General features: G+C 40.4%; 1 protein-coding gene across 1 annotated transcript in view; it reads right to left on the bottom strand.

Moving 5' to 3' along the window:
- Positions 1–25,772, bottom strand: part of LOC145131812 (uncharacterized) — an 84,963-nt gene extending 59,191 nt beyond the window's left edge. The window contains exon 1 of the mRNA XM_079066461.1: positions 25,233–25,772. Within this exon, the coding sequence (XP_078922587.1) occupies positions 25,233–25,772 (540 nt within the window). The remainder of the gene's footprint in view (positions 1–25,232) is intronic.
- Positions 25,773–25,982: the final 210 nt, after the last annotated feature.

Raw genomic sequence — 25,982 nt, 5'->3', positions numbered from 1 at the left:
AGCTTGAGTATCCAACTCTTACCAATAAACGACAACCCATTCTGAACCCGAAAAATACCCACACGTGACATCTCGAGGAACACAGCCGTCACCCCGATCATTCCATGACCGTTCCAAAAGGTAATAGGTCTCAACCACACCAGGCTCTCTCTTCGATCCTGATTATCTCGACGTTAGCACTGACTGGGTTCACTTACCATAATCGGGCGTCGAACGCCTATATTCGGAACACCGGATTCCTGTCCGGTTGCAGAGCCGACTAGCAACCTCATACTCGCCCCATGCATACTTCGAAAGAGACCTCGTTTAGATATAACTGTCCTCGCTATACCGGCACTCATGGCTCCATCAATATTGCTGACACATCTATTCATCATAACTTGACAACCTATCGCCACTGAATCCAACGCAAACGTGTGCGCTACCAGAATAAAGGTAGCCTTACCTCATTCCCGGTACCCTCCAATCTGCTGTTTCCTGATACCAACTTGTCGTGGCTCTTCCAGATATTGGACCAGCCTGAAACACATCATGATGGCTTAAGCTGCCATCGAACCAAATCCATTCATTTCCCGGAAATCCTGCATTTGATGTCCTGAGCATATAGATTCTTCTAAATCTCATCTTACTGGAACAAAATCATGTACTGCACACTTGCGGACTCCAATTCGGGATCTTTCCCAAAATGAATCGATATTCCGTTCCTACCTCGTGATCCACGAATCTGTATTTGCATATTGCACCATAATTTCCGACGTCCCTTAGTTAACCGATAAGTAAATTCCCATATCCGGTCCTCGAGACTACCAATCTCGCACCATGTCCAACCACCAGGTCCCCAAAAGTTCAAATATCAAGACTACCCAACCGTATCCTACTGTGACACGCACTACTCATCCACATGATCCTCCAACACGAGATCCAACTCTTAGCTCAACAGTCTTTACCGGCTCCATCCTAAATTCCCATAATCATCCGGGCTCGCCCACGGATAACTGATCGAACAATCCTCCGGTCCTGATTTTAATTAGGTTGCGGCCTACACACAACCTTGTGAACTGGCCTTTCCTGGCCTAAATCATCTGAAAGAATTTGTGAATGCTACGGCTCTCCCGTAGTCTTACAACATTTTCATACCAACTGACCAATAGTGAATGCTACGACTCCCCTGTAGTCTTACAACACTTTCATCCAAACACAATCGTAGCCCAATACCTTACCCCTAATCTATCAATTTGAAATGCATATAGAGTCGAGTACGCACTCGACCAAACACCCAAACTGAACTCAATTTATGACTGGAGTCCCAAACTGTTTTCCCCAATTTCTGCTATCAAGCCCCCAAGAAGACGCGATCCACATGTTGGGGAGTTTCCCGAACTCCCATCTCACGATATCCTATATTCCGTCAGCCCCTAAGGCCTCCTTTCCTTTCCCAATGGGGATGTGAAACGCATCCTTGTTTCACACTCGCTCCTATCCTGGATATTTGAATGGTTCTCCCCCACTTAGATTCAACTAAGTCCGCTAGACACATAAAAATTGAAAGATTCTCAATCCTTCTCACGTTCCAATGATTAATATGCTGACGGTCGGTGCCTATCAAAGTTAGTACACCACGAATAACCCTTCCCAAAACAACATAATTTCCGAAAACCAGCTAACACTTCTTGAATCTCAACAATGCCAATGAATTTAGATGCTCAAACTGATATCGTACTCAGATCTCGAAGTCCAAAGGTCGGATGCTCCAAGCATTACTTCAGCAACAACTCTCTCTCTTCCTTTTACAACCCTGAAAGCCTTTCCAAACATAATTGTTAAGGCTACTGGGTCCTTAGTCGTAACTCCTCGTGCAAGCCCCTGAACCAACCCCGACCATACCCAAAATGACACTCGAATACTGGAAAATCCGCGATATACCAGGAGACGACCCCGTACTATTTCACCAAAATTCATGGTATGTAGATGGCATATAACTCTTCTTGAAGGTGCGCATAACTCAACCACAACCAGAGATAACAACCAACAATACGCCTATTTATGTTGATGGAAAATAACTGCTACTAAATACAGGCAACGCTGGTGGGGAGGCAAAAGGGTACATACTTCGCGCCCTTGCCTGCTGAAGTTCCGATCTCCCTTGTCTGACCCTTCAAGGTCGGGCCCCTCTCTGCTCGGCTCCGGATCTACCGTCTCGTCCATTGGTGATCTTCAAAATAGCCGGAGCGAATACGCTCACCGCTCCTCTCTGATCATCAAACGGTCGACGTCCTTGTCACCCTTCTGATCGCAACAAATATAACGGGATTGCCTCCTATAGACAATCCTGCTGTCGTGACCAATCATGCTACACCAGTAGCAACCCAACCCCTGGAGCAAAAAAATCCATTATACGGTTCCCCGCACATACTACACTGACTCCGGCCCTGCTGGCCTCTCAAATGTTGTCCCACATCTTGGGTCTCTTCCCGAGACCTTCCACTAAATGCACATGCCCCGAACCTTCCTGCTCAAGGTACTCCAAAACAATCTTCCACCCTCAGACTCTGGGACCCATATCATTCAGGGTCTCACACCCTGACCCACTCACTAGCTCAATCGTCACGTCTACACTACAATAGTTGGAGCAATCGCTTCTCTAAACCGGTCTACAAACTATCCCTGAGACTTGGTCTCTAATCCCGAATGTGTAATAGATTGCACAATCCCTGCGGCCTGATCCAAGGCGAACTCAAAATCCTGGCAATCCTTCCACTAACAGGCTTACCACCGGAGCTGGGACCAAACCCTGGTCCTACCCATGCATGCTCATCCTCATACTGCAAAGCAACTATTCCCACGGTCCAATCATAACCGAGAATTCTCCTCCCCAGGCTTCTTAGATTCTCCAAGACTTTCCCCGATTCGAGTATGGATCCTATGATTTCAGTAGTACGGGGCCAATACTACCTTCCACACCTATCCATACTTTCCTCCGGAATCATCCCGAATCCTCTATGTCACCTACTCCCATGATGTAATAAATGTCTGCTAAACAGCAACACAGTATCCACCGAAGCACCTCCTAGGCTCCCCGTCGGTCCCCAACCCACCCAGTCCTCAGCTGTTGAAAGATTCCCAACAATGTCAATTAGCTACCTTATGAATATAGCTAGATGCAACAAAGGTCAGATAATCCTTCGAGTAACATACTTAATCCTAGAACGGTTAGACTCAAACGAGAGCTGCGCAATAGGGCCAAATCCATCACTCTGAGATTATCCGGCCTGTGCCACATGTGACCTAACATATTCACTTAGTAGCTAGCTCACATTGCTAGAAGTCCCACAAAGCACAAAGCAAGCAGCATCCGGACAACGGAAAACTAACCAACATATTCCAATCAAACAACTCTATCTATACATCCAATTCACAATCAGGTGACTCATGTCACTAATCTCATCCTAGGCTTACCCTAGGGTAATCTCCGACCCACAAACTATCATAGAACATTCGGCCCATATACCACAACCCATGCTGTCCACATCCACCCTCGTGGTCGGCTGCCTTATGCATGCAAATTATACACAGAACATGATCTAATAGACTGTCGAATAATAGACTCTACCCTAGGACCTCAAACAGACAAGGAATAGGAAATAAGGCAAAATCAATTATTCTAAGGCTATAAGATCCTAACTGTATACAATTTTAAATGCATACACATAGCAGTTACTAATACCAATAATCATTCTCATTCTAGCATGACATCCAATATTCCCAAGGCTACAAGCACCACATATCAGACCAATCTATTACTGATTACTCAGCACTAGCATGCAAGTCTACCAGCTCATACAACATATACATGCATCTCCCCTAGCCCTAACTAGCATGCGATTCACAGATTCATTAACCAAGTCATAACAGATAACATATGTGGGTATTCTGGGGAAACTTACTTGAGCTCGGTTGATTGCATGCACCACAACCTTTCTTGTCTTATAAATTCTTTCCTTAAAACATTTTTCTTTTGAAAACTTAACAGATCCTCAGCTTGAGATCAGACACACCCGAAAATATGTCCGAATCCCTCAAACCAAGGCTCTGATACCAACTTGTAACGACCCAAAAGTCACGGGTAAAAATTTCATTTTTAATTTAGCTAAAACATTGATACCATTTATTTCAAACATTTCAAATCATCTTTAAGTAAACTATTTATCAAAGTACATCCCAAAGTCATTCATTGCGGAAATCATAGGTGTGTGCACTGCGATCAATCTGAGCTCTTCTTTTCCAAATCCATGATATCTGAAACCAAAATTGTAAACCGTAAGCACAAAGCTTAGTGAGTCCCCTAGAGCATACCCCACACACAATCCACAATCCACATATCTTATTAGCTATACAAGCTATGTCTACCACATGTCACATATCATATTAGATATACAGGCTATATCTACCACATATCATTAGCTATAAAAGCTATTTCTACCACATATACCTGCATAAGGACGCCATGGGCTCCCCCACATGGTCTTACATCTAAGTGTCATGGGCTCCCCCATGGTCTTTCCCTGCCGGACAACCATGGGCTCCCCCACATGGTCTTACATCCAAGTGTCATGGGCTCCCCCCATGGTCTTTCATGCAAATATCATATAATCACTAGCATACAACTTAGCATAAAGCTAACTATCATAGCACATATCTATACTACATCTAGTGTACCACATATCATAAAATGGGTCGGCCTTGGTGCCTTAGACCCATTGGTATGGTGAGAAGACTCACCTCGAATGCAGAAGCTTCCTGATTGACATCCTTAGTTGCTGTCCCGCTGACTTCCTGAGCTATCAATACCAATCAGTACATCCAACTAACAATTAGGTTCTATACTGAAATCCTTAATCCATACATGGGGTAAAATGACCATTCTACCCTCTGGCCCTTTATGATACAAGACTGAGGCCCAAGCCCAAAACAGAAACCCAACACTATAATGTCCATAACTGTCAAACCCCCAAACCAGACGGCGGAAACGTCCGGGGGTGGAGGACTTCATTTGTAGTATCACAACACATGCATTATAGTAATAAGAGTACAAACAACCACTGTATTTAAAAAGTATAAGTATTTACATGTGTTTCATCATTGTATACTGAAACCAAATAGTTATACAAAAGAAGAAGACAAGACATAAATAGCTCCATCTTCTCAAAAGCACGGGGAGTACCTGTCGACTGGTTCCCTGAGAATACAAGTAATTTGAAAAGAGAGTATCAACATAAAGTGTAGTGAGTGCATAAGTATTTATGTTTGAAAGAATGTTTTCTGTTTCTTGAATATGTAAACTGTTCCAGAAAATCCTATATTATCTGCTGTATATGAAAAGTAGTTTTAGTTACATAAAACTTTTCTATTTGTAAACCAATGTTCTGTATTTGTAATCCTTTTGTAAACTTGTATCTGAGAGTGTGCCTGGTTTCATTAACTGTTATTGTAAACTGTAATGTAATACTGTAAACTGTATCTTGTAAACTAGTACTTTGAAAATGTACTTAAGTTTAGTTAATTATACATTAACATATTGTTAATATCTTTTATATGAGTTATTATTACCATACTGACTAGATGTCCTGACCCAACGCTATGAATGCATTGAAAGCTGTTGATAACAACTGTCACTCGTAGGATTGTGTATGCCTGACTGTAGCTAGCAGTCTGAGTGCGAGGTTGTCAATCCCAATATAGATCTATACACATATTGTTTCAATCCCCGACTGGAGATTCTGGTTATAATGTCAGGACTTTAACTATATTGTTTAAATGAATTAAACAACCTGTATCAAATGACTCATAAAAGCATATAAACGTTACATGTATAATAGTTATGAAAACCCAATCATTCTGAAATAAATGATTGATAGTATGTTCTTGAATTAGTATTGTTAACATGTATCTGAAAGACGTATATCCTTGATTAGTTTTGAATCAAACCTATGTTCTTGTAAAACAATGTACTTTAGTATACTTGAATCGTGAATTAATGTTCTGTGAATCATAAATTATACCTATTATAATTTATATGTACTTTCTGAATTGATACCGAGTATTCATGAATGCAACCCCTTGCTCAAAATGTTACACAGGGTAATTGAACTTAATGAACTAGCTTTTATACTTGAATACATATACAAATATATATAAGTAAAAATTTAAATGACACTCGGAAAAATAACTGATACTTGTAATCCCACATCCAAACAAGGAAAAGGAACCAAAGTGGGTTATTAGTCCTAAGCCTTTTAAATCTTATTTATATAAATAAATATATATATATATATATATATATATATATATATATATACAAGTATGATTTCTGGGAGAAATATAAGTTTATAAAAACATTTAAAAGAAGTTTAATATTTTGAAATACATTTTGGTGACTTGATGTCATTTTGATACAATCATTGAAAGCTATTTGATTTGATGATAACTGAAATCCATTTTGATAAGATATTTGAAACCATTTGGTTATAACAAAAAATCTTTGTGTTAGACTTGTATCCCCCCCCCCCTTAAAACAGTAAAAACTATGAAAATACGGGGGTATGAACTCACCTGTAGTGAGTTATTCGAGTGAAAGGTTGATATATGGATATAATTAGTGTATATAACAACTAATTATGATAGGAAACCACTTTAGGGACTAGGAAACACTTGAATTGAAGTGTTACAATCACATGTGATTGCATCAAGGGGGTTTACGGCCACACAAGGGTGTGTACGGCCAAGATGTGTACGGCCAATGTGGTGTACGGCCATTGGGTGTACGGTCATAGAGTGTACGGCCGTACACTTATGGAAGAAGCATGCAAAAAGGGTGTTTATGGCCCTATCTAGCATCCATTAAGTGTTCATGATTTTATGTTGGGACATAAGGTGAGTTTGAGGTCAATACATGCACTAAACAAGGGTTTACGGCCATAAGAGGTGTGTACGGCCATACACCCTTGGTGTTCATGCATTAGATGATAATTCAAGGCTTGGAATCAAGTGTTTCTTAAGCCTAACTAGAAGATAAAAGAGATACTCACACTTTTGAAGGTTTCTAAGGAGTTCACGACCCAAGAACAAGTAGGTGTTCTTGGTGTTCTTGGTGAAAGTGAAGAAGACTTGAAGATCTATCCAAAAGAGAAGATTTCATGGATGAAAACATGGGATCTTCACTAGATAAAGCCATGTATCAACTAATCAATGGAAGGAATACTTACATCTTTGAAGATCAAGGTGAAAAACTTGATGATATTTGAGAGAGAATCGTATTTTCTTGAGGTGAAAGTGTGAAAGAATGAGGGAAAAGCTTATATATGGGTTTGGGTTCATGGCCACCTTGGGTGTACGACCGTACACCCATGTGTACGGCCGTACCCTCCTCTTGAAGGAGTGTTTGGCCCGAATGCAATACGAAGAGCTTAAGTTAACTCATCCCTAAACCCAAACCTTGAATGCACTAGGCTTAGAACACTCAAACAAACCCTAAACAATGCTAAAAGATAGTAGAAACGAGTCTGACTGTGATTGAATTGAATGAATGTACAAGATAGAAATTTCGAGTTGTCACATTATCCCCCCGTTAGAGAATTTCGTCCCAAAATTAGAGTTTAAGCAATTAAGCAATTACAAATAACTAAGCAAAAAGATGAGGATATTTCAGTTTCATTTGATCCTCGCGTCCCAAGTGAATTCAGGTCCCCGCTTGGCATTCCAGCGAACCTTCACTATAGGAATACGACTTTGCTTTGTTTGCTTGACCTCTCGGTCCATGATCTCTACTGGCTCTTCCACGAAGTTGAGGCTCTCGTCGATCTCGATTTCGTCGAGTGGAGTTACAAGAGTCTAGTCGGACATACACTTTTTCAAGTTCGAGACGTGGAAAACATGATGTATGTTACTTAGTTCTTGAGGTAGTCGGAGTTTGTAAGCTACTGAACCGATTCTAGCAAGAATCTCGAATGGTACTATGTACCTTGGATTCAGCTTGTCACGCTTTCCAAAGCATATCATGCCCTTCCAGGGTGAGACCTTCAACATGATGCGGTCACCAACCTGGAACTCCAAAGGTTTTCTTCTTTTGTCAGCGTAGCTTTTCTGTCTATCTCTGGAAGTTTTAAGTCGCTCCTGGATTTGTACTATTTTCTCCGTAGTTTCGCGAATGATTTCCGGACCAGTGAGAGCACCGTCAGGAACTTGAATTCTAGCTAGCTGCGTGTCACCCACTTCAGCCCAGCACAGAGGTGATTTGCACTTGCGGCCATAGAGGGATTCGAAAGGAGCAACCTTTATGCTAGTGTGATAACTGTTATTGTAAGATAATTCGACAAGGGGTAAATGAGTATCCCATGCCTTTCCAAAGTCTATCACGCAAGCTCACAACATATCTTCTAGAGTTTGAATCGTTCTCTCACTTTATCCGTCAGTTTGTGGATGGTAGGCTGTTCTCATGTCCAGCCTAGTTCCCAAAGATTTTTGTAAAGACTGCCAGAAACGAGAAGTGAATCTACTATCTCGGTCAGAAATAATAGATATTGGCACACCACGCAGTCTAACGATTTCCTTGAGGTAAGTTCTTGTTAGCTTCTCCATCTTGTCGGTCTCTTTGATTGGTAAGAAGTGTGCGGATTTGGTTAATCTATCGACGATTACCCAAATAGTATCATAACCACCCGATGTCTTGGGTAACTTGGTTGTGAAATCCATTGTAATTCGCTCCCACATCCATTCAGGGATTTCAGGTTATTGCAATAAACCTGAAGGTTTCTGGTATTCTACCTTGACTTTGGCACAAGTAAGGCACTTGCCCACAAAGGTAGCAATTTCGGCCTTCATGTTAGGCCACCAATATAGTTTCTTGAGGTCCAGATACATCTTGTCTGAACCTGGATGAATGGAGTATCGGGTTTTGTGTGCTTCATTCATAACCACGTCTATGTAACCATCGAACTTTGGTGTCCAGATCCGATTCATGAAACAATAGACTCCATCATCCTTAACTCTGAAGTTTTTATCCATTCCTCTCAAGGTTTCACCTGCCAAGTTTTCAGTTTTTAAGGCCTCGAGTTGAGCCTCTCTGATTTGTGTGGACAGATGTGAATGGATTGTCATGGTCAACGACTTTACTCGGCGTCCCGAGTATTCTTTTCTACTAAGGGCATCAGCTACTACGTTAGCTTTACCAGGGTGATAAAGAATATCACAATCGTAGTCGTTCAGTAGCTCCACCCATTGTCGTTGTCTCATGTTCAACTCTTTCAGATCGAAGATATGCTGGAGACTTTTATGGTCCATGAATAGTGTGCATTTCGTGCCATATAAGTAATGTCTCCAGATCTTCAGAGCAAATACCACTGCTCCTAGTTCAAGGTCATGTGTTGTATAGTTGACTTCATGCGTCTTTAGCTGTCTTGAGGCATAGGATATAACATTTCCTCTTTGCATAAGAACACATCCAAGCCCTTGATTAGAAGCATCACAGTACACTACGAAATCCTCTATCCCTTCAGGAAGAGACAGGATCGGTGCGCTACACAAAGCTCGTTTCAGCGTTTGGAACGTTGTTTCTTGCTTTTCTCCCCAGCTAAAAGTTACACCCTTTTGTGTCAGGGTGGTAAGAGGTTTAGTTATTCGAGAGAAATTCTGGATGAATCTGCGATAATAGCCAGCAAGACCTAAGAATTGATGGATTTCTGTAGGTGTTTTGGGTGTTGACCAGGTTTCAATTGCCTTTATTTTGGAAGGGTCAACGTGTATTCCTTCTGAACTGACCACGTGACCTAGGAAATCAACCTTCCGGATCTAAAATTCACACTTTGAAAACTTCGCATAGAGTTTCTCTGATCTAAGAGTTTGCAATACTTGACGAAGATGTTGGCCATGTTCCTCTTCACTTCTTGAGTAGATAAGGATGTCGTCAATGAAGACTATGACGAATTTGTCCAGGAATGGACAACACACTCTGTTCATTAGATCCATGAACACAACAGGTGCATTCGTTAATCCGAATGGCATCACTACGAACTCATAATGACCATAACGAGTTCTGAACGCGGTTTTGGGAATGTCATCCTCCAAAATCCGTAACTGATGATACTCGGATGTTAAGTCTATTTTTGAGAAGTAGCTCGCACCTTGAAGTTGGTCGAACATATCGTCAATGCGAGGCAGAGGATATCGGTTCTTGATGGTAAGTTTATTTAGCTCGCGGTAGTCTATGCACATACGGAATGATCTATCCTTCTTCTTCATGAACAAAACCGGTGCTCCCCAGGGTGAGAAGCTTGGTCTTATGAAACCTTTGTTAAGGAGTTCGTTAAGTTGGCTGGATAATTCCTGCATTTCAGAAGGTGCAAGACGATAGGGGGATTTAGCTACAGGGGTAGCCCCAGGGATTAAGTCGATTCTGAATTCGAATTGTCGTTCGGGAGGCACTCCTGGAAGATCATCGGGAAAAATGTCGGGAAATTTGTAGACCTCAGGAATGCTCGCAATGTCTTTCACTTGTTGCTTTTTGTCTACCACGTGAGCTAAAAACGCACAGTACTCTTTGCGAAGGTACTTCGGTGCCTTGATGCAAGAAATGATATGGAGGTTTGTTCTGGGTTTGTCGCCGTAAATAATAAGAGTTTCGTTAGTTGTCAAGTTCAGACGAATGGCTCTTTCATAGCATAGGATGTCAGCATGGTTAGGACACAACCAATCCATACCTATTATGACGTCGAAACTTTTGATAGAGACCGACATAAGGTCTATTGGGAATGAAAAGTTATTCAAGGTAAGAGTACATCCTATGTATATATCATTGGTGGATTCGGATTTCCCGTTAGCCATTTCGACTGTGAATTATTCTTTTAGTGGTTGGGAGTTTTGATTTAGCAAGTGTTTGAAATTATGGCTCACAAAGCTCTTCTCAGCACCACAATCAAATAGAATGCATGCATAAGTGTTGTTGAGAAGGAACGTACCCGTGACCACTGCAGGTTCTGCTACCGCTTCTTCATGACCCAAAGCCAAAATTCTCCCAACTCCACTGGCATTTCCAGCTTTTGGACAATCTTTCTTGAAATGCCCCACATCACCACATTGGTAGCATGCTTGACCTACTCCAGCGGCAGGTACTTGGTTAAGCGGTTTGGGTGTTGATCTACAGAATCGGGCAGTATGTCCTTTAATGTTGCAGTTACGACACTGCATTTCCCGACAATTTCCATTATGGTGAAAATTGCTCTTGTTACACTTGGGGAGGTTACCAGCATAAGGCTTAGCTGGTGCAGGGTTAGCAGGAACAGCAGTAGGTACAGTAGCAGCATTGACTGCAACTAGCTGTTGCTTCTTTGAGGACTCCTGTGAAGACTTGCCCTTCCTCTTGTTCCAACCCTTGTTGTTGTTGTTGTTGTTGTTGTTGTTATTGTTGTTGTTGTTATTTCCATTCGGTTGTTCTGGTGCAGTAACCACTGAGTTTTGATGGGCTCCGTGGTCAATAAGAGATTGTGCTAGCTCTTTGGCGCTGTCAAAAGTAACCGGCCTTGAAGCTAAAACACTTGACTGAATTTGGGGTGACAGACCCCAAATATATCTCTCAATATTTTTTCTCTCCATAGCAACCATATCCGGACAAAGAATTGCCAAATCACAGAATCTACTGGTATAGGTTGATATGTCAGAACCAACCATTGTAAGACCCCAGAGCTCTTGCTCAAGTTTCTGAATTTCCCCTCGCGGACAATATTCCCGCATTAGCATGGCTTTTAAGTTCTCCCAGCTAATCGAATTAGCCACTACCAGAGTCAGTGACTTAACATGGCCATTCCACCACGTTAAAGCTCTATACGAAAAGGTACAAGCAGCGAATTTGACTTTGCTGCTCTCTGGACAGGAGCAGATTTCGAAAATTGCTTTTGTCTTCTCAATACACTGTCTTAATGCCATAACTCCTCCAGTCCCATTAAAGGTCTTGGGTTTGGCATTCGAAAAATCTTTATAAGTGCACTCTCGTGAGTGCCCATGACTCTCGCCATGGTTAGAAGGATGTGCACCAGCTCCCGACCCACTAGTACCAGGAGTATTGATATGAGACATGGCAGTCGCTACAGCCGTCGTGACCGCTGCTTGGAACATAGCAGTGTCGAACTGAGGAGGTGGTGGCGGAGGTGGCGTCGATGCTTCATTAACAGTGTTACGTCTTGGATTTCTACGAGGAGGCATATTTTTCTATAAAAGTTAGAAGATACAAAGATGGTAAGATATCAAGAGTGAATATGAATTTTGATATCTCTGAACTAAAACATTTTAGTTCAACATGAATCTTGTAATGAATTGGAAATAGAAGTCTACAACAAGTACAACTTGCAACAGGATTATATGAAATTGAGTGGTTATTTTTCAAAGAGTATGAAAATGCATGTCGATTAAATTGGCATATTGAATACATAAAGTTTGGAAAACTTGACCCTAAACAGGTCTACGATATACCAAATTCTGGGAAAAACATCGACATCATATTGACCTACCAAAAATAAACTTTTCGCGGTTGTACTGAAAAACATGAAAAATAACACTAGAACATATATGTAGACTTTAACTATAACCAAAAAAGTGAACAGAAAACGAGTAGAGCATCTCCTACTGGCGACGGTTATCACTTGGACGAAACCTCAACTCAGCCAACTGACCCTCCACAACAAGTAGATGTCTTTCATGCACTGTCAGGCGTGCTCGAAGTTCTATGACTTCAGCTCGAGTTACAACTAACTCTTGCAGTAAGGCTTCATTGTCTCTCATTGCTCTGTCACGAGCATCTTCAAGACGACGAATGCGGACTGTATTAACTCCCGCATTTGCATCAACTTCCATGATTCGGTTGATGGCTGTCCTACCCTGTTTTTCATTTCGAGCAACCCTGCGGACCAGAATTGGCAGGACTCTGTCTGCAGAGCCTCCTTCGCTCAGGTTGTAGAAGGTTCTGTCTCCGTTGTATGGCATAGGTTGACCCTGATCTTGACTCCATGTTTCCAAGTTTTCTGCCCACAGAGGCGTCGGGCCTTGAAAAGCCGGACGAGGGTTAGGATCTGGGATTGGAGCATCTAGGGGTAGATCATTGACCTCTGGCTCGGAATTAGAATTCTCCGGAAAGTTCTCTCTGAAGTCATCATCCAATGGAATTGCGTGATTATCTTTTGGCTCTGCATCTTGTCCTTGATTGGGAAAATAAGGGTCTCCAGGTAGATGAAATCCAACCATTATTATCTAAGCGAGAATAGGGATAAGAGATATAGAAAATAGTTAGTAACGATAGATCAAGGATACAAGTTTCTATGAGAGAGACCTACAGTTATCAAGTAATGTATTCTTTATGACTTGTTCTAGGTATTATTATAACTATAAAGTGTATACTAATTATATATAACTTGGGTATAATCGACCTTTGATTAAATGGCCCGGCTCTAAATCCACAACCAAACAAGGAACAAGAAATGAAGCTAGATCACATATTCTAAGTCTATATAACTTTAATTATATATAATTGTAATATACCCTTAATATTTATAATTCTACCCTCAATTGTTCTATTGTTTTCACATGATTGTTATTAGTATATAGTGCCTATAATACCCCTATAGTATTTTAATCTTTATGTTATGTTCTTGAGTTCTTCTGAATATGTATGGTTGGTAAGTTTTAGACATGTCGCAACACCACTATCACTCCCAAAAACATGTTGGTCATATCTCAAATCAACATAGGTTATCAATCTATATTAATCTCAGATATGATTACATAACTGCCCAGGTTTGACTATAATGTTCAACATCCAAATACTTTTAAGTTCTTATGACTGTGATACTGTACTTGTAGGTATGAGTATTAGTATACTTCTTGTAAAAATACTTCAATTTTTAAAAAGTATACTTGTAGTCAGAGCTCTTAGCCCCAAATGTATTTATAGTTTGTATATCTTTTATGGATTGATATACTGAGTTCACTATAAACAATGCTCTGATACCAATCTGTCACACCCCCAAACAGACGGCGGAAACGTCCGGGGGTAGAGGACTTCATTTGTAGTATCACAACACATGCATTATAGTAATCAGAGTACAAACAACCACTGTATTTAAAAAGTATAAGTATTTACATGTGTTTCATCATTGTATACTGAAACCAAATAGTTATACAAAAAAAGAAGACAAGACATAAATAGCTCCATCTTCTCAAAAGCATGGGGAGTACCTGTCTACTGGTTCCCTGAGAATACAAGTAATTTGAAAAGAGAGTATCAACATAAAGTTGAGTGAGTGCATAAGTATTTATGTTTGAAAGAATGTTTTCTGTTTCTTGAATATGTAAACTGTTCCAGAAAATCCTATATTATCTGCTGTATATGAAAAGTAGTTTTAGTTACATAAAACTGTTCTATTTGTAAACCAATGTTCTGTATTTGTAATCCTTTTGTAAACTTGTATCTGAGAGTGTGCCTGGTTTCATCAACTGTTATTGTAAACTGTAATGTAATACTGTAAACTGTATCTTGTAAACTAGTACTTTGAAAATGTACTTAAGTTTAGTTAATTATACATTAACGTATTGTTAATATCTTTTATATGAGTTATTATTACCATACTGACTAGATGGCCTGACCCAACGCTATGAATGCATTGAAAGCTGTTGATAACAACTGTCACTCATAGGATTGTGTATGCCTGACTGTAGCTAGCAGTCTGAGTGCGGGGTTGTCAATCCCAATATAGATCTATACACACATTGTTTCGATCCCCGACTGGAGATTCTGGTTATAATGTCAGGACTTTAACTATATTGTTTAAATGAATTAAACAACCTATATCAAATGACTCATAAAAGCATATAAACGTTACATGTATAATAGTTATGAAAACCCAATCATTCTGAAATAAATGATTGATAGTATGTTCTTGAATTAGTATTGTTAACATGTATCTGAAAGATGTATATCCTTGATTAGTTTTGAATCAAACCTTTGTTCTTGTAAAACAATGAACTTTAGTATACTTGAATCGTGAATTAATGTTCTGTGAATCATAAATTATACCTATTATAATTTATATGTACTTTCTGAATAGATACCGAGTATTCATGAATGCAACCCCTTGCTCAACATGTTACAAAGGGTAATTGAACTTAATGAACTAGCTTTTATACTTGAATACATATACAAATATATCTAAGTAAAATTTAAATGACACTCGGACAAATAACTGATACTTGTAATCCCACATCCAAACAAGGAAAAGGAACCAAAGTGGGTTATCAGTCCTAAGCCTTTTAAATCTTATATATATATATATATATATATATATATATATATATATATATATACAAGTATGATTTCTGGGAGAAATATAAGTTTATAAAAACATTTAAAAGAAGTTTAATATTTTGAAATACATTTTGGTGACTTGATGTCATTTTGATACAAACGTTGAAAGCTATTTGATTTGATGATAACTGAAATCCATTTTGATAAGATATTTGAAACCATTTGTTTGTAACACAAAATCTTTATGTTAGACTTCTATTCCCCCGCCCCCCTTAAAACAGTAAAAACTATGAAAATACGGGGGTATGAACTCACCTGTAGTGAGTTATTCAAGTGAAAGGTTGATATAGGATGTTAAGTGTTAAGTGAAGTCTTTAGCACAAACAGATCCTATTAAGCATATAATGAAACATATATGGATATAATTAGTGTATATAACAACTAATTATGATAGGAAACCACTTTAGGGACTAGGAAACACTTGAATTGAAGTGTTACAATCACATGTGATTGCATCAAAGGGGTTTACGGCCACACAAGGGTGTGTACGGCCAAGATGTGTACGGCCAATGTGGTGTATGACCATTGGGTGTACGGTCATAGAGTGTACGGTCGTACACTCATGGAAGAAGCATGCAAAAAGGGTGTTTATGGCCCTATCTAGTATCCATTAAATGTTCATGATCTTATGTTGGGACATGAGGTGAGTTTGAGGTCATTACATGCACCAAACAAGGGTTTACAGCCATAAGAGGTGTGTACGGCCATACACCCTTGGTGTTCATGCATTAGATGACAATTCAAGGCTTGGAATCAAATGTTTCTCAAGCCTAACTAGAAGATAGAAGATATACTCACACTTTTGAAGGTTTCTAAGGAGTTCACGGCCCAAGAACAAGTAGGTCTTCTTGGTGAAAGTGAAGAAGACTTGAAGATCTATCCAAAAGAGAAGATTTCATGGATGAAAACATGGATCTTCACTAGATAAAGCAATGTATCAACTAATCAATGGAAGGAATACTTACATCTTTGAATATCAAGGTGAAAAACTTGATGATAGTTGAGAGAGAATCGGATTTTCTTGAGGTGAAAGTGTGAGAAAGTGTGAAAGAATGAGGGAAAAGCTTATATATGGGTTTGGGTTCACGACCACCTTGGGTGTACGGCCGTACACCCATGTGTACGGTCGTACACTCCTCTTGAATGAGTGTTTGGCCCGAATGCAATACGAAGAATTGAAGTTAACTCATCCCTAAACCCAAAACTTGAATACACTAGGCTTAGAACACTCAAACAGACCCTAAACAATGCTAAAGGATAGCAGAAACGAGTTTGGCTGTGATTGAATTGAATGACTGTACAAGATAGAAATTTTGTGTTGTCACTATAACCCCATCAATGGCCTAGCCCAAGAAGGCCCAATACCAAAAAAACCTTAATAATTGAATGGTCAACCCTAGTCAACTCCTGGTCAAAGTCCAAGTCAGCAGTCAAGGTTAACAGTCCATGTTGACCCCGACTCGTCGAGTGCATCCAGAAACTCACCGAGTACCTGAGTAACTCATCAACTCGCCTAGTTACCTGTGTAACTTGCCGAGTCCCTCCGAAAACTCATGAGACCGAAAACTCATGACAACCGAAAACTCATGAAACCCAAAAACGAGTAAACCCTACTCGACTCATCGAGTCAACCCAGGGACTCGACGAGTTCCTTCAGCCCATTTCAAGTTCAGCCCTTTTCAGTGGGATCTAAGGTCCTAAACTTCAGATCCAACCTTCCCTAGTGCAGATACTACGTAAAGTTGCAAACTTTACGTGTATGGAAGACGTCCAAGGCTAAAAACACTTAATCAATTCTTGTCAAAGGACTTGGAGAATGAAGGAGGTCAAGGACTTGATAAAGTTGGCAACTTTAAGTCCCCAAAGACCCTGATATGTCCAGATCTGAAAGCATAACTTCATAACTTGCTCAATCCTAAAATAGTCCCCAAACTAGACTAAAACTTCAAGAAATGAGATCTACTAATCAACAAGTCAAGGTTGTGACTTTATACCTCCAATATGCAGCCTTTGATGAAGAATTTCTGGATCCAAGGTCACTCCTCCAAGTTTGTTACTTCTATCTTCAAGACTTCCTTCAAGAATCACTCTCAAACCCTCAAAACTCCATGGGCAAGTGGAGAAAAAGAACTAGGTTTTCTTCTGGGCAAGGGAGGCTGGTAAGGAGGCCAGCCCTAGGAGTTAATGTTCTTTATATAGGGTACAAACCCTGAAAATTAGGGTTTCTTTTTACAGCTCCTACTCGCCGAGTCGGGGCCTTCCGACTCGTCAAGTAGGTCCTGATCCCGCGTTTATAAAAATGTCTCTACTCGACGAGTTGGACTCCCAACTCGCCGAGTCCAGGCACAAAACCCTAAAATTAAATAAACTAAGTAATACCTAGAACAGGTGTTACACCAACCTTCGTCTACACACTAGATCCAGCAATCGTGACCTAAAGTCAACATAGGTGAACAAGTCAATGGTCAAAGGTCAACCCTCAAGGTCAACAGCCCAAAATCATCGCAACGAATCACCACTTCGTGGCCTTCCATTGGCCACATCGTGGTAGCATAAAGGCAAAACAGTTGAGTCCTTTCCTATTCGCCATGTCATGGTAGCTTAAGGCCATGCAGTGGGGACTAGTCTGGACATCTTAACATATTCAGTTCGTTTCCAACAACTCCAAGAGCTCCAAATCTTAGATATGATCCTCCCCACGGTCTTAATGGATAAAGTTTCCAACTTTACCCATTAAGACACCTCAATAAGTAAAGATCCCAAACCCTAAGTCGTTAAAGGCAACTCAAGGCATGCAAACACCTATTAAGCACTTAATCATTATAGCTACTCCTCCAAAGTTTCCAGAAGGATTTCCTACACCTAATAGACCATAAGAATCATAACTTTGTGGACATGTATGTCCAATGCATATCTCTTCCATTTTTTGTCAAAAACCTTGCAAATATGTACTCAAATCTTGTGCATGGGACCAAAACTCCAAGGTTCCTCAGATTTGGAACATATAACACTAAGATGACCACAAGAATCCACAAAGTTGCCAAGTTTATGGAATCCAACCTTCCAAACTTCAAAAGATTGGATCTTGGACACTTAAAAGTGTCTAGAGAATTCACAATAAAAGGAGGATGAGGCTTGCTTGTTGGATTAACACATCAGAACACTTCTTCTTGTTTTTCAAGCCAAAAAAAGTACCAAAATGAACCAAAATCTTAAAGGGAGGCTAGGGTTGGAGGCTGAAGAGGATGCCCTAATCTTCTAGAAATGGTTCTTAAATATGGGAGGAAGCCCTAAAATTATAGGCTTGGGCCAGAATAGCTGTCACGTCGTGGCCAACCTACTGCCACGTCATGGTACTCTACAAAACACGCGATCCATATATTTTGTGCCATGTCATGAGCATCCTTGCACCACATCGTGGCATAGAGCTTGTCCCAAAACTCCATCTTTGGTCCCTGATAAATAGAAAGCTAAGCCAATATGGAACATTGTTGTTACATTTTGGCTGCGAGATGCTTATTTGAGTTCATAAATAGACATCTTAAGCTTACATACTCTATCTGGATACTCAGGATCTATGAAACCCTTCGGTTGTGCCATATACACAACCTCTGTGAGTTTTCCATTAAGGAAAGCGGTTTTCACATCCAATTTCAATACCTCATAGTAATAGAAGGAAGATATGGCAAGTAGTATCGTAACAAACTTGATATTGGTTACTAGTGAAAAGGTTTCCTCATAATCAATTCCATGATTTTGAGTATAAGCCTACACAACTAACCTAGCCTTGAATACGTACACATTCCCGTCCATGTTGGTCTTTTTCTTGAAGATGCACTTGCAACCAACAACTTTAATCGCAGGTGTAGGCTCAACAAAATTCCAAACTTGGTTGTCATACATGGACTGAATCTCACTCTCCATGCTCTCCTTTCATTGAGCAGCCTTTGGGCCTACCATCGCTTTTTTCTAGTTAGATGACTCATCCATACCAACTAGCATACGACACTAATTAGTAGCTCTCCTTCTATGGTAATATGGAAAACATAGAACTCAGAAGGAATACAAACTCTATTGGATCTGTGAAGGGGAGGAGTTGGAGTTATGTCAGCTTCCTTAATAGTTTGATCAACCTTGGGTTGAATGCTTGTGTCAACTATAGGTTCTTCTTCATTTGACTCTTGAAGTTCTTCAAGATCTATTGGGCTCCCACTAGCTTCTTTAGGCATTAGCTCCCCTTAAGGAAAACGCCTCTTTGAGCAAAAACACTTTGTTATCTGAAGGCTTATAGAACAAATATCGAAAATATTTTTGTGGATATCCTACGAAGAGACATTTCTATGATCTAGGTTCTAGTTTATCGTCAGTCTCACAACGAACAAAAACTTCGCAACACCAGACTTTCAATTGTGAAACTATTCAACAATCCTTTAGATGATCGATGAACTTAAGACTCAAGTATTCTCCACCCCTTTTGGAGATAATCATCTTGATATTCTTACCTTGTTGATTCTCTACTTCGTTTTGAAATTCTTTGAACACTTCAAATGTTAATATGACTTGTGCTTGATTAAGTAGATATAACCATATCTACTAAAATCATTGATGAAAGTCATGAAGTATCGCTCACCGTGCGTGTGGCGGATCTGAATGGTCCACACACATCGATTTGTATGATGTCCAACAAATCTTTTCCTTTTTCACAGCTACCTATGAATGGCGACTTTTTCATCTTGCCAAGTAAGCAAAGCTCACATGCATCATCTGACTCCAAGTCAAATGATTCCAATATCCCACCCTTTTAGAGCTTAGCCATGCATTTCTTGTTTATATGACCAGGACAATAATGCCACAAACATGATTTATCCAATACTCGTTTGGAGGAATCAACATTTAATGGTAGATTATTAGATTTTCCAACACAAATAACACTTTCATATATACCATTACAATGACTAGATTTGAAAATAAAACAACCATTTTTATTATCAAAAGAAAAGAAAAATCCATATTTGTACAATGCATAAAATGAAATAATGTTACGAGCCATATTAGGAAAATCACAACAATTTGATAAACTAACTGAAACACCACTACTTAGAATAAGCTCATAATTCTCGATCCTTATGACATGTATAGTGGGTTTTTTTCCCATGATCAAGTTGAGCTCTCCATGCTTTAGCATCCTACTTCCCATTAGTCCATGAATATTCGAGCAAATATGAGTACCACATCCAGTATTATGAACCTAAGAATTAGAAGTTGACATACTATGGAGTTCAATCATAAAAATACTTGAAGTGCCACACCCTTTCGCCTTGTTCTTCTTAAGCTCTTCCAGGTACTCTAGGCAGCTATGTTTCCAATGTCCTTTCTCTTGGCAGTAGAAACATATGGCCTCTTTGGGGGCAATGTTCGAAGCTATGTTTCCAATGTGCTTTCTCTTAAGACTTTGGTTGGACATTCCATCCTTGGCCTTCCTTTTTCCCTTGGAATGAGAAACCTTCTTCTTCTTTGCAAGATGACCATTAAAAATGGACAAGATGGGAGCAGTGGAGGTGGATCTTCTAGTCTTAAGCATACTTGCTTCGACAGTTTTCAACATGCCATGAAGCTCCATCAAGGTCTTTTCCAGATTGGTCATGTTATTGTTCATAACGGGTTGGTGGTATGAACTCGAAAGCGAATTGAGAACCATGTCAATGGTCAACTTCTTAGGAAACTGGACACATGGATTTCCAATATGTCTATATACGACTTCATTTGCTATGTACATACACCCAAAAGTCCCATATTGATGTTTACATGCCATTAAGGATTTAACGATTTCGAATCGTTCTTGCCTAGCTTGCTCTTGTAACATTTCATTGAACTGGTAGTTTATGTCATATGTACCCCAGTTCTTGAAGCCCTTTTAGAGAAGGAAGACATGGTTGCTAACATAAGACAAGAAATCTCAGTTAACTCATCGTATTTCTTGTTGTAAACAAAAATATCTTCATCAGTGAAGTCTTCAGTAATTTTAGGGAGCGCATCACCGAGAACATACTCCTTCTTCCCCTCATGTGATCCTTAAGGTTTGAAATCAATATAAGTAGTTTGGACCAATGAGCTTCTACCTAGAAAGGACTGATAGGAGAGAGAAGTTTAAGGGAGGTGGTGGTGGAGGAGGTAGAGGAAGATTGTTATTGTTTTTTGGCATCGAAATCCACAAAAGAGAGACTTTAGTTAGTTTGATTTCATCCTAAAAATAATTTACCCTTAAGAATTATTTACTAAGGCTATGATCCATATTTTGCTTTGAAATGTGTAAAAGGATTTCGTAAACACACTACAAGGTTATTTAGGTAGGCAAAGTTGTTTATCAATTTCATTCTCTCTGAAACTCCTAGATCTTTTGAGATTCATTGACTATTAATGGCATGTTGTAACACCCTAAATCTGGTATGTCTTGAAACCCTCAAGAATTTCATTTTAGCATAATTGACCCTTTAAGTACGTTGGGCGTACATAAGTGTACGCTTAAGCATGAATGGTCGCGGAGGAACTAGAGGTACGATGGGCGTACCAAGCCGTACGCTGGGCGTACATGCCAGGGGTCGAAAACCGTAATTTTTGGACATGAGACCTATTTAAGTAACCTTAAGTCCCTTGGACTTAACCCTAGAGAGCCTCCACTGCCTTAGAACACCCTTACACTCCAGAGAAACTTATGAGACCATTTTGAGCTCTAAAAAGTGCATTTGTGGCCCTTTTAGTGATTATTCCAAGAAGAAGAGGTGGTTAAGCAAGCTTGGAACGAGTTGGTGCTTCAAGGTTTTTGACCAAGAAGAAGAGGTGGTCAAGATCCTCCATTATAGTCATCTTGCAAACCTTTTGGAGGTAAAAAGCTTGGTTCTTTCATCTTAAATCTCTAGCTTTAGTTAGGGTTTTCTTCCTAGTCCTTTTTGGTGGACTTTGGACCTCCATTTGTGAGTTGAGCAACTCCAGATGATGAGAAAGACAGATCTGAGGCCCCTTGGTCCTTTAGAACCATAAACATTGATTCTTCATCGGAGTATTGGCATCATGCATGGGTTAAAGACCTTGGAAAGGTCTTAATGGTGGTGTTGGGTGTATATGAGGCATGCAAAGGCATAAAGTTGCCAAATTTATGCCTTAGGACGTCTTATCAAACTTAGATCTGGATTTTGGACGTATAGGAAACAAGTATTAAGCACTTAATGGAGAAAGTGCTTAAAGTGGTTGTATGTTGGGCGTAACCCAGTGTACGTCGCGCGTAGTCCCAAGACCCCAGTACGCTGCGCGTACCAGGATGGTACGCCGAGCGTACGCATCACAGTTGGGCCGAATCTGTTTTGGGCCTTTGAGCCTTGGGCCTCACTTTGGTTATTGGGTTGGGTTTCATTCTATGAATTATGGCCTATATCATTCGTTGTGGACCATAGTTATATTGATTGGGCCTTATTAGGCCAAGTGGCCAATTAAGGATTTTGGACTTGGACTTTGGGCTCATTACCAAGGGATGGATAATTGGGCCTTATGGAAGGGTTGGGAGTTTGGGTCTCCCTTGGTTATTCAAAGTCCTAACATTATCTAATATTATTATTCAGCACCGGAGGTTGCAGATTGTTAGGAGAGCAGCTTTTGTATTCAGCAGAAAGAGGTGAGTTTCCTCACCATACCAATGGGTCGAAGGCACCAAGGCTGGCCCATTAAGTGTTACGTATATGCTATTTGGACTATTTGATATTCAATGAGCTAGTTGTTTCTGTGTATTGTGTATGGAAGACCTCGGGGGGTTCCCGAGGCACTTAGGTGTAAGACCTTGGAGGGTTTCCTTGGCTTCCTAGGTCAAAGACCTCGAGGGGGGGGGGTTCCTGAGGCACTTAGGTGTAAGACCTTGGAGGGTTTCCTTGGCTTCCTAGGTCAAAGACCCTGGGGGGTTCCCAAGGCATTGGGCTAAGACCATGTCGGGGTTCCCATGGCTCCCAGAGTAAGACCCTGGAGGGTTTCTAGGGCTTCCTTATGTGTTGTTTTGCATGGCTTATGTGTTATGTATAGCTGTTAGCTAGCATGATATGTTGTACATGTTTGTGTGTGGGTGTGCTCTGGGGAACTCACTAAGCTTCCAATCTTACCGTTTGTGGATTTGTTTCACATACATCTGAGCCCAAGGGCAAGGGCAAGGCGTGATGGCGCGACGTGCACTCTATCTCTCTTTTTTTCACTAACAAGTTTTGGGACACTCTGATGATTTAAACAAAGCTGTAATGAATGTGGATTTGAAAACAATTATGTTGGAATTTCATGGTTTATGCAAGTGTGTTTACTAATTAAAAATGAAAATTTTCTTTGTAAAAAATTTGGGTTGTTACAACTTGGTATCAGAGCCTTTGTTTGAGGGATTCGGGCACACTCTCGAGTGTGTCAAGACTCAATGGAGAACAAGATCTTTGCGCAGGGACAAGGTTTGAGAACTCAAACCTTGAGTGAACGCTTGAGATCAATGTCTGCTTAATAATGGATGTTCAAGTCAAGACTGGAAAGACCAGTCAAGTCTTAGATAATCAATTCAACAAAGTGATCAAGACAATAATTAAGAACAAGTGAATAGTGATCAAGGTAAAGTTAATGAATGAGGAACAAGTGGAATGTTTTGAATGTAATAAGAGTAAATGCCAAAAATGAGAGAAAAGATCCTTCGTTGACTTGTATTGAATGCTCCTACTTAAAGGAGAGAATGTTACAGCGAATTAACCTAGGTGTTTACATAGGACCGGACAAAAGATACAATTCTGACTTTCTGGTTGTCCTAAATCAACATTAGACTAAGTCCTATGAAACGTTACATCAAAATACAAGACAAACATAATAAATACATAAGAGACAAAATAACTTCATTCCGGACAAGTGATGTTCCGGAGATGAAGGTTTGGTTCCGGATCGTTAAGCATTCCGGACTTCAGGATCAGTTCCGGAATGCATTCTTCTTCAAAATTCTTCACTCCTTTTCTTTAGCTCCGGACAGGTTCCAGATCACATCTAACATCGGAACCAGCAGCCTTCTGGAAATGTACTTAGGATTGCTAGAGGTTCACTTTCAGGTTCCAACAATCTCCCCCTAAGTGAACTTAGCAATCCATCAAGCTTAGTTCATTTCTTCCTTGATGAAGGTGTATGCTCGGAACAACCATTCTCGCACTGCAATGTACCAAGTCAGTTGACTTACAAACTTTGCTTTAACCTGTTCCGGAGCATCAGACTTGGACGCCCGGGAAATGAACTTTTGCAGAGCTTTGGTAGGAACCAGGTGTTTGTCAAGGACTCGGAAGATGTCCTTCTCTTTTGTTCTCCTGGTGGTGTAGACAAACCCTAGAACCGGTTCATCGATCGGACCATCTGCAAGAATTTCAACTTCCGGAAGAATAAAGTCAATTTTTGCTACAAATTGTTCAGTTACGTAGAGGTGAGGAAGTTCGTAATCACATCTGCAAAACTCAGCAACATAGTCTTTGAGAAAGCTGAGAGCAGAGTGATAGGCACCCATACTGATGTCATCCTTTTGGTTTTCTCTGAAATACGCAGCAAGAGAGAGGATGTCATTCGGATTCATAGAAGGAAAATCTGCATCAGTAACAATCATTGGAGTTGGTTTGTTCCGGAGAAGATGGAAACGGAACAGAGGACAGTTTAGCTCAAATTTTACTAAGATTTTTCTTCCTAAGCCATGAACCTTAGTGATCCTCTTTCTTGTCCATACCTCCTTGAAGGGCCGAGCATTCTTGGCGTAAAAGGTTTTGAGCCTTTCACGTTCTGTCCGGATGATCACTTCCGGATTGTCGTTAGGGTGGAGTGGAGCAAACTTTGTGTAGAACTTGCTGAAGGGAGAGAGAGGAAGATCTAGTTGATCAGTGTCGTGTGTGGGAATGTCATAGTAGAGAGTTGGAATGATATCCTTGGCTTGAAGAATGCCTTCACGACACAGAGGAGAAATGCCACGCATCGGACCGGGATGATCTTTCAATGCTTGAATCAAGATACTATCCTCCAGTGCCTTTTGAATTTCTTCCTCAGACCATCCAAATTTTTGTTTAGGGGGAGGTCCGGAATGAAGGGTTTGTTGTTCCAAAGTCATTCGTTTCTTCCCTTTGTCTCTCTGCAGAGCTTCAATAACCGTCTTCATGTTTTCGTCAATGACGAATTCCGGAGTAGGAATTGGAAGTGGTTCTTCCGGAATGTCGTATGGAGTGCGAAGAGGAGAGCCCTGATCAATAGGGGCTATCTTTGGTCTCGAAATTGGAGCAGAAGGTATCATGGAGGGAGTGGCTCGGAAGGCTTGGGCAGTAAGGAGGGATTTTGCCTTAGCCATTTTAACAGCAGTTTCGAAAGCATCCGGAAGAGAGGATGGCCATGAAACGGTGAACCAAATCCTCTTCTGTTCTTATGTCAACACTTTCAGAGCAATCAACTTTGATGCTTGAAGACCAAGAATGTAACATCCGGATTCCCAGGTGTCTTGTTTTAAGTATTTATCTTAAGTTTTAGGGAGGGACTCGGCGAGTAGGCGCTCAGACTCGCC

The sequence above is a fragment of the Lactuca virosa genome, chromosome 8 (assembly GCF_052849685.1).
Source record: "Lactuca virosa cultivar CGN04683 chromosome 8, Lactuca_virosa_CGN04683_v6, whole genome shotgun sequence".
NCBI classification, from domain to species: domain Eukaryota; kingdom Viridiplantae; phylum Streptophyta; class Magnoliopsida; order Asterales; family Asteraceae; genus Lactuca; species Lactuca virosa.
This window is presented reverse-complemented; position numbering and strand designations above follow the sequence as displayed.